The sequence below is a fragment of the Oratosquilla oratoria genome, chromosome 17, assembly GCF_046742065.1.
Source record: "Oratosquilla oratoria isolate Oo_2021 chromosome 17, ASM4674206v1, whole genome shotgun sequence".
NCBI classification, from domain to species: Eukaryota; Metazoa; Arthropoda; class Malacostraca; order Stomatopoda; family Squillidae; genus Oratosquilla; species Oratosquilla oratoria.
In genome coordinates this window covers 31,076,194-31,086,193 of record NC_134793.1, presented here as the reverse complement: position 1 = coordinate 31,086,193, position 10,000 = coordinate 31,076,194, and the positions used below count along the sequence as shown (strand labels likewise).

The window sequence follows — 10,000 nt, the reverse complement described above, 5'->3', positions numbered from 1 at the left end:
CCCGGGAAAACATATTTGCGTCCTATTACCTATCTCTGTCATAAAAGGTCCTCTCTCCCTCTGTGTGTGTGTGTGTGTGTGTGTGTGTGTGTGTGTGTGTGTGTGTGTGTGTGTGTGTGTGTGTGTGTGTGTGTGTGTGTGTGTGTGTGTGTGTGTGTGTGTGTGTGTGTGTGTGTGTGTGTGTGTGTGTGTGTGTGTGTGTGTGTGTGTGTGTGTGTGTGCTCATTGTATGTATAAATATATTAGTGTGATTACAAAAGACATTAAAATTCAGGCTCGAGTATCTATCCCCCCTTCCCCCAACCACCGACCCACCAAACTCTCCCCCCCACACACGTTGTGGCGATCCTCTACTTTTCATTCTGGCTGCTCCCAGGTGATTTTAGTCAGCTCTGTATCATCCCACACCCTTCAGGGCCCTTCCATGCCTAAGAGTGCCCCCCCCCCGGGGCAAAATTTTCAGTAACGCCCCCTCCCCCTCCCCCCCTTTCCTCCCCCATCACCACCTCCCATCTCCACCATGCCTTACTGCCTATTATAGCTATTGGCTTGCGAAATAATTAAACAGATATTGAATTTGTTATTTAATGTTCCTATTGCAGAAAAGAGAAGGAAAAAATATTTCATATTCTATTGATTCTAACGCAAAATTCGTATATTACGGCAAAATATTCAGGGCTTCTTTGACCTTTCTTTATTATGATTATTTTGTTGTCAGCCTTGTGGGCGGCATGTCCAGACTAGAATTGCCGCCCCAGGGCCTATGCACCCCCCCTCCCCCATGTGAGCCCCCCACCCCCGCCTCCCCAACTAAATGCTTGGGAGGTTTAGGAAAAGACTCAATTTTCGGACCAAGTAGGACGTAGCTTCTTTTAAGCGGTTCCCATGAAGTTCTCCTCCCCGATTTCTGAGCTGACAACCCACACTGGCGACACGAAAGACACCAAGGCGGCGCCATCTTCAAGTCCACCGGTGTCATTTTGTGGGAAGTTTCCACAAAATTGTGTCTGAGAAATTTGCTCACATGGGATGTTTTGTGACCAAATTATATGTTGCAATGAACATATTTGTGTATGCAATAGTTCCTTCTTTTTGTGGTAAAACATGTGGAAATCCAGATTTCCTTGTGGGAATTTTGTGGTAAAAATATCACTCATTTGTGTCAAATGGCATAGACCACAGTGGCAGCAAGTTCAAGAGGAAATCGGCAATACACCAAACTCTCTTTCAGTGGGCTGTTTTCCCTCCAATACACCATTTTTACGTTTTTGTAGCTTTCGAATAAAAGCATACCTTTCATAGGACTGAATCCTAATCCCATTATTTATAAATTCCAAGAGAGAAAATTATGTTGTTGTTTTTTTTTGCGGTCTGCATAAATGTAATTTTAATCAGATCCTATGCTCTTCCTTTTATAAATCTAATTCATCATCATTTGAGTAAATGTAAACATGCTGACGTCATCGCCCACAGAAGACCGACCCATGATACATTCGAGTTTCAATCACAAATCATCTAAGTTATCGACGTGTAGCTACACCTATAAATCACTGAATGGCTAACGCGCGGGACGGCCAGTCCGCGTTCCATGAAATAACATTGCTCTCTGATCCCCGTTTGTCAAAGGACAGGATTCCCTTCTAGTGTTCAGATCCTCCCAAATTGTTTGGGTCCGAGAGGGTCGAGTGTTCATGTCCTCCCAAATTGTTTGGGTCTGACTGGGTCGAGTGTTCAGGTCCTCCCAAATTGTTTGGGTCTGAGTGGGCCGAGTGTTCAGGTCCACCCAAATTGTTTGGGTCTGAGAGGGTCGAGTGTTCAGGTCCTCCCAAATTGTTTGGGTCTGAGAGGGTCGAGTGTTCAGGTCCTCCCAAATTGTTTGGGTCTGAGTGGGTCGAGTGTTCAGGTCCTCCCAAATTGTTTGGGTCTGAGAGGGTCGAGTGTTCAGGTCCTCCCAAATTGTTTGGGTCCGAGAGGGTCAAGTGTTCAGGTCCTCCCAAATTCTTTGGGTCTGAGTGGGTCGAGTGTTCAGGTCCTCCCAATTCGTTTGGGTTCAAGTAAATCGATTTGATCCTGAAACGTAAGTTATGAGAATGCGTGCGACATTACTTCTGAGCGGGATTAATATACCAATATTTTACGCGTTGCGATGAGGTACGCGAGCACTTAATCATAGAGTCCGTGTTGTGCACACCTTCAGTACACACCTGAGTACGAATGTACTCCTTCACTAATAACCAACTCGTAACAATGAAGTAGTTTTTCATTTTCTTTCTCGTTAAGAACATACAGTACTATTCAGCTCAGGGTGAAGACTGTGTTATAAACAAGACCAACATACGGCAGAAGTCCAACTTTCTGCTCAATAAAATTGTCTTACATCAGCCAGAACAAAGTGAATTTCAGTACCCTTAGAGCAATGGTTCTAAACCTTTTTCAGTGCCCTTAGTACCCCTTGATTATCTAAAAAAAAAAAAAAAACAATAAAAAAAAAAATCCTATCCCCCATCCAATATAAATACAATGCAATTATATGAAAAGTATTAGTGATACAAACCTTGCTGAGAAATTATTAGATATATTCAATTACTGAACAAAGTTCTTTTTTTGTTTCAAATTAGAAATGTCAATTAGTAGGATACAATGAATGCACAGTATTCTTTCTCATTGTAAATATACAGTACCATTGCACTGGCTATCATGTCTGGTACCCTCCTGGTTTAAGGTTTCCTACCCCAGCTTAAGAACAACTGCCATAGAGCAAACCTGGAAACTAACAACCCAAAACTATCATCATAATGTCTGAGGACACTCACGCACCTTCCAAATGTTCACAGATTCTGAGTGACCCCGAAACCGAGAGAGAAAACAAAGCATGACAGAGGCGCGAGATTGGCTCCCAGGGACGAAATCGCAGGCAAATCCGCAACAACAAAACAAGGGAAGGCTGACGCACTTACCTGGTTATTTCTTGGCGAAGTTTCGAGTGGGAGCTGCGAAGTCACCGGTGGAGAAACCCGCTGATCGTTGACCTCCATGTCACTGCCGGTTCGGGAAAGGCGGGGAGAAAGGTTGTTAGAACAAATACACATATCAGGGGTCTTATTCGAGTTTGGGACATGTTATTCAAAGCAGCATGACCTTTTCTACCTGACTGCAGGAGCAAGGTACAACCCAGGTATGACCCTTGTTGTCTATGGTAACCAACTTTCCAGAACAACCTGTCCTGAACGGCAGATCTTATCTACCAGCTTGACCAACTTCAGTTATGAGTGTATTTGTGTTTGTTGGTGGTGGTAAAAGCATTGTTGTCGTTATGCCTGCCATCATTATTATCACCATGATCACAGTCATCACGATTATCACGGTGGTGATAACATAGCGAGTATTACCACGCCGAACCACAGTCTGGCAGTGCCCTTCTCTGACGATCCACTTCTGAAGTTTGGTGTGCACTCGATAGTTCTTACGACAAATGCCCCCAGACAAATGAATCATACAGTTCGTGGGGGGTTCTGCCCTTATCAAAATATCGACCGATAGAGAACGCATTCAGAGCAATGTCCCCTTACCAGTGAACTGATAAACATGTCTAGTGTTTGTTTAACTCAAAATGATCAACATCAGGTGCCGTGCACACTGTACATGGGATCTATTAATGTCAACTGAACTGTTCGTCATCATCTTTTCCCGTGACATTAGCACACTTGAAAAAAAAAAAAATGTCCCCTTTGATAACCCCTATTGCCTTGATTATCAACAACTGTTTTTTGTTATTTGTCTGTTTGATTCTCATTTATTATTAGTTATATGTCAATTTATTATTATTTACTATTTACCTGTTTGTTTGTTGTTTGACTGTGCCTATGCGTTTATTTATGTATTTTATTTGATACTTACATTATTATAGTTTTTATCTATTTATTTATTATTATCATTATTAGGATTTTTCACACCCGACCTAGATATGGACCAAAAGGTCTCCTGTCGGCATGCTCCGCCTTTGTAATCCTTTGTAACTGAAAGCCCATAGTCCCACAGTAACCAGCAACGATCCTCAGCCCTCCCTCCCATAATCATCTCTAAGGCTGCGTTTACGCCGAGCGAGTTTGGGGCGATTTTAGCCAAATGCTGTGAATTTGAATATCTAGAAGAAGACTTTGCTTGCAGCATTCTAAGAACACTTCATCAATCTATCTAACATTCGTAAAGGTTTAGCTCCTTTCATTTCGCCATTCAGTTTCTCAATATATGACGCAAAGGTAATTTGACTTCTGAAGATTAAAAAAAAACAAAAAAACGAAAGATTGTAACCGACGTCGTTTCTACTCAAACGAACTCACAACGGTTGAGGAGAATCAGCCGAGACTCGCTCGGTGTAAACGCAGCCTACGAAAAAATAGTGTCCATTGAAGAAAGCATCAAAATTATATACATAAAAATTATATATATATATATATACATACATATATATATATATATATATATATATATATATAGACATATATATATATATATATACATATATATATATATGTATATATATATATACATACACACAAATATATATATATATATATATATACACACACATAGGCAAAGTAGACCATTTGGAAAAAGAAACTAACGAAGCAGAGCGCTTTTGTATATTACATCTTCAGTGCAAAAAGTATTTTTACACTGAAGATGTAATATACAAAAGCGCTCTGCTTCGTTAGTTTCTTTTTCCAAGTGGTCTACTTTGCATAAGTGAACACACGCACCAGTGTTCTTATTAGCATATATACATATATGTACATTATATACATTCTTCAGAGATGTTAGACAAGTAGTACTACGTGGCCTGTTTGTGTGTTGTACCGAGGGGTAGGTATGGGTTCTCCTCTAGGAGTTCCACTTGCGAACTTTCTCATGGGAAGCCTTGAAGAAGAGGCATTTAAAACAGTGGAAAAACCGAACATCTACTGCAGGTACATCGATGATATATATGTATCAAGAGCAGCAACGCAAAATATATAGAACAACTTCGACTACAAATGCAAGAAACCTCCGACCGTTACTTTTACAACGGAATCCACTAAGTCGGGGGTGATCTAATAGAGGTGTTCAAGGGGATCAAAGGCTTTAACAAGGGTGGCGCAAACAAGATCATCATATTAAGACAACAGGGCAGGACTCGCGGTAATGGGTTTAAATTGGACAAATTTGGATTTAAGAAGGAAATGGGAAATAATTGGTTTACTAATAGGGTGGTCAACGAATGGAATAGACTTAGTAATCATGTAGTGAGCGCTGAAACTATCGGTTGTTTTAAGAAACGGTTAGGCAACTTTATGGATGGGGATGACAGGTCGTAATAGACATGGAACTGCCTAGTGTAGGCCTTTTAGTCTCTTGCAGTCTCCTTCATTCTTATGTTCTTATGCTCGTATTCCTAGATGTTCTTCTGGAGTAGAATGATAAATCTTTCAATACAGACGTCTATGTGAAGGCAATCAATTTAGGCCAATGTTTACATGAAGATATTTAGTGCCTTCAGAGGGGCTCTACCATAAGTGTTTATATTGGGAAAGTGCTCACCAATTGTAGCACAAGGCAGCAAGTGCACAAGGAAACTGAGCGCTCCACCCAAATGTAAATTTAACAACGGCTTCGCCAACCAGGATATTACTCGGCAAATGAATACAATCGTGGCTAATTGGTATAACAGCAACAACGACAGAAAACGGAAAAATGAACAGGATATCAACATTTACTACAAGGCCACCTTCTCCACATCATATAAGGAGGAAAAGAGAATGATTCAGTAAATAGTGAAGCAGAATGTTAAGCCAGAAAACCTTGAAAAAAAGGCTCAATTTGATCATATACTACAAGAATATGAAGACCAGTTACCTGTTGTTGAGGAATAGCCCCGGCCAAAAGGGGGAGATAATTCAAAGTTCACATGTTGTACATAGGTTCACTTGTAACAGAGGAAACTGTGAAGGCCTCCCTTCCACCTATATCAGTATGACGACGATGAAACTGTCTCGACGCCTAAGTTACCCATCTTACAAAAGGATCCCCTAAGAACCAGCTTAATAAAGTACATAGAATTACTCTCACAAGGAAAACGTGGGAAGAAAACACAGATATATTATCTAAATCTGAAGATGTACGTTGTCTGCGTTTACTGGAAGCATTATATATCTAAATCCAAGTCTCAATGTGCAAGCAGAGGAACTGCAGCCTCAATCAGGATTGACCAATCAGGATTGAACGCGAGCGTGCTCGGCTCAGGTGGCGCATATGAATACCGCCGACCCCAGGTTCCCGACGCGCATTTTCACCTCAGACACGGAGGAAGAAACATCTCTAACAAGGCTACTGAAGAGGGATTAGAAAAATCGATATCACGGTATAGCTGTAGTCAGTATGGATAAAATGCGGAAACCTTATCCACCTGTCAGAAGAGACAAAAACAATACTAAGACGAAAAGAAAATATGTACTGCAGAAGTTGTAATCACTTTTAATGAAGTGTATATATATATATATATATATATATTCACACACACTGAATGGTCCCCAGTGCAGATCTTAATCTTCTTACTTTTAATTCTATGTCATCATGAACGAGACTGACAATGCGCTCGTCGGAGACATATACGGAAACTGATACGAAGCGAAGCCAAGGGCTCGAACCTCAGCTCAGACGTATCAAAGTAACAATGACTAACCACTGCGCCATCAAGAGAGATATAAGTTGAGTACAATTTCTTATATTTGTATGTTCGAGCCACATACATATACACGAATTTTGTGCTCAACCCATCCCCGCTATGATGGTACAATGGTTGTATGTGCGCGTGGGCAAGTGTTATTCACACACACTGAATGGTCCCCAGTGCAGATCTTAATCTTTTTTCAACCACATTAACTCTTTACTTTTAATTCCATGTCATCACAAACGAGACTGACAATGCGCTCGTCGGAGACATTACGGAAACTGATACGAAGCGATGGATGGGTTGAGCACAAAATTATACAAAGTTATACAAAGCTACATGATACACAATTGACAATATTCTACAGACAACCTGGATAAAATATATGCCGCTTGGGAACGCTGGAAGGGTCTTGACCCTCTGCGTAGGCGGACACTTCGCCGTAGAGGGGGAGGGGAAGGGGGAGGGAGAGGTGGGGAGTCAGGTACGATAGGTCGTCTCGCAGGGACAACCCGCTGATCAAGTGGGGGTTGGTGAGGTGGACGAGGGGGAGAGGAAGGAGGCTTGCTGGCCGAGCGGGTTAGGGCGTCGTTACTTGCAGCGAAGGTCGAGATGATGATTCGAATCCTGCTCGGGGAGAGTTGAACTATGGGCATAGTTCATTAAATTCCACGTTACAAAGTCCACTGTAAAGGGCACCGTCCTAGCCTCCCGACATGGGGGGGATTTTGTGACGTTAAACCAAATCATTACACAAAATCACAAAATCAAAGAAGTCTTGTGGCGGGTGGCCACAACTCAGGGTTCTCGGTCACCACACCCATGTGTGCCTCAAATCTTTTTTGAAATAATCTTTTTTTAAAAACTTATGCTTGTTGATGCTGGAAAATGTGATTCTGCCTGGAGATGGAGGATGTGATTACACCAAAGGGATTTATAATATCCCTATGCATTGCACCTTCCTTTAACCATTTCAGTACGAGTCAAACTCTCACGCGCAGCATCGGCTGCCATATGTACGATTCATCACACCACTCGCATTATGAAATATAAAGTCACTGCTGTATTACTCGTTCTCTTTTACATGATCAAACGAGTTCACAGAATCCGGGGATAACTCATGTACAACTACAAAAGGTATATGTGATCAAGACGCCGAGGTCGGTATCTTCGTGTACCCATTCACGCCTTATGCGCCTACGCAGGCCTCATCGTACAGAAGTGATTAAAAGTTTATTTTTCTTAGTACAGGAGGATGAGCCCTCTAAGGCTCAACTGAAGGTGGGAACCCATCACGAGGATATAAAGCGAACCTTGTCCTTCTCACTGAGGTCTGAACTTCTTCTTTCCACGACATAATAGGTATCATTCCCACAGACCTTACTCAATGAAGCTTCCGTGAATTTGGCCGTGAAGAAGACCTTAACCAGCCAACCAACCAACCCTCCTGCCATCGTTACCAAGAGAGATAAATGACGTGGCCTGGTGGCAACCGGAGTCCAAGAGGAAAGTGCCACACTCGGTGTGGAAAGGAGAGTGTCGATGGTGGTGGCTGTCACCCTCTTCCGCTACTGAGGAAGGAGGGCGCCAAGGAGAGGAACATAATATTCTGACAGAATCCAGAGTAAAAGGTATGGTGACCCCAGATACGGAATTGAGGGCAGGGGAGGAGATGAACCGAATTCTGGGAGTTGGGCGCCAAGGAGACGAACATAATATTCTGACAGAATCCGGAGTAAAAGGTATGGTGACCCCAGATACGGAATTGAGGGCAGGGGTGGAGATGAACCGAATTCGGAATAAACTCGGTGCGTGACGCCGCCTCACTGAATAAAATCCCTCAGAAGGTCATCAAAACTAAAGGACCTAAAGTGAATCTCCATGGACTCATTCTGTGCCTGGTGGCACACGTTCTGGCCAGGAGATCTAATTCATCTCGGCCGTGACACCGCGTTCAGTCCCCTTCGAGCCGGTGACACCCTGGTTTGACCCAGACGATGTGCGGGAAGCCCACATCGGTCACCGAAGGTCGGAGGTCGGGACAGGTCAGCAGAGGGTCGTGATGGAAGAAGACATCCCGAGGCTGGAGGCGTCTTCAGGCCCCTTTGATCTGATAACGTCGTTCACAGATTTTGCTCTGGTCTATACTAAACAATCTCTATTTATATGTGTTTCTATTGATTTCGTTTGATTGTATATTCTTATTCATGTCGTTTCTTTGTTATTTTTTCTTTTAGGTGAGTATGCCGAGCTGAGGAGGACTAAGAGACTTCAACGCTTCCATGCACTCACTTCGTTAACGGATTGTATTTTGTCACTTCCCATGCGGACCTCTGACGTGATTACTCAAGACACCCCATAATCCGAGATCCGTCCCCTTAGATGATTAAAATCGCCTGACGTCAGTCGTAATAAAAAAAATCAAAGTTCTTGTCAAAACGGTGAGATCGTGACGTACTTTGCCATTACTACCGACGTGACGATTTTATTCAGTTGGGGAGCGGACCACCGTCCATTACGGGGTCTCGACCACTTGAAGCCCTGTTCAGGGTAAGGTTCGACCCACAGACGAATGAGACCTGCTCCCGGGCGATCCACAGCAGCCACAGTTATCAAGTAAAACACGGCGCTGGAAACAAGGCATTCGAAAGTGTCCGCTTTAATATCTTCGCTGTACTGTCATTCACTTCCTGCAGTCTTTCCGTCTGCCTGTTTGCCAGCCTTCCTGCCCACCTGACTGCTTGACTGCTTGCCGACCTGCCTGCTTGCCTGCCCACCCGCCCACCCGCACCCACGGTATCCAGTTTGCAGCGTTATGCAAACCTCGAGTTCTTTTATTCTTGTCGTCCGGGTCCTCGTCCTAATTAATTGTGCGCGACCGTCTGAAAGGGGAGACGGCGCGGCTCATTCAGTCCTCGACTAAAGCTTCTCCGCATTTAACTCTGAAGTCCTTCATCACCACCGTGCCGCACTCTTTAGGTTCCTGTCGTGGGCGGTGCCTGGGTGTTCCTGTATGCTCTTAGGTGGTCCTGGGTGATCTTAGGAAGTTTCTAGGTTGTCTTGGCTGTTCCTGGGTTGCCTTGGATGATTCTGGTTCCTCTTGGGTGGTGCCTGGGTGTTCCTGTGTGCTCTTAGATGGTCCTGGGTGATTCTAGGAGGCTTCTAGGTTGTCTTGACTGTTCCTGGGTTGCCTTGAATGATTCTGGTTGCTCCCGGGTGATTCTGGGTGCTCTTGGGTAATCCTGGGTAGTCTCAAGTGAGGCTGGGTGGTTTTGGATTGTCCTGAGTTGTACT

At 43.5% G+C, this 10,000-nt stretch overlaps 1 protein-coding gene across 2 annotated transcripts in view; it reads right to left on the bottom strand.

Moving 5' to 3' along the window:
• Positions 1-10,000, bottom strand: part of fuss (SKI family transcriptional corepressor fussel) — a 270,739-nt gene that overhangs the window by 159,608 nt on the left and 101,131 nt on the right. For both annotated transcript variants that reach the window (XM_076200838.1, XM_076200839.1), the window contains exon 2: positions 2,958-3,039. In XM_076200838.1, coding sequence (XP_076056953.1) covers positions 2,958-3,035 — 78 coding nt within the window. In that variant the 5' untranslated portion in view covers positions 3,036-3,039. The remainder of the gene's footprint in view (positions 1-2,957; positions 3,040-10,000) is intronic.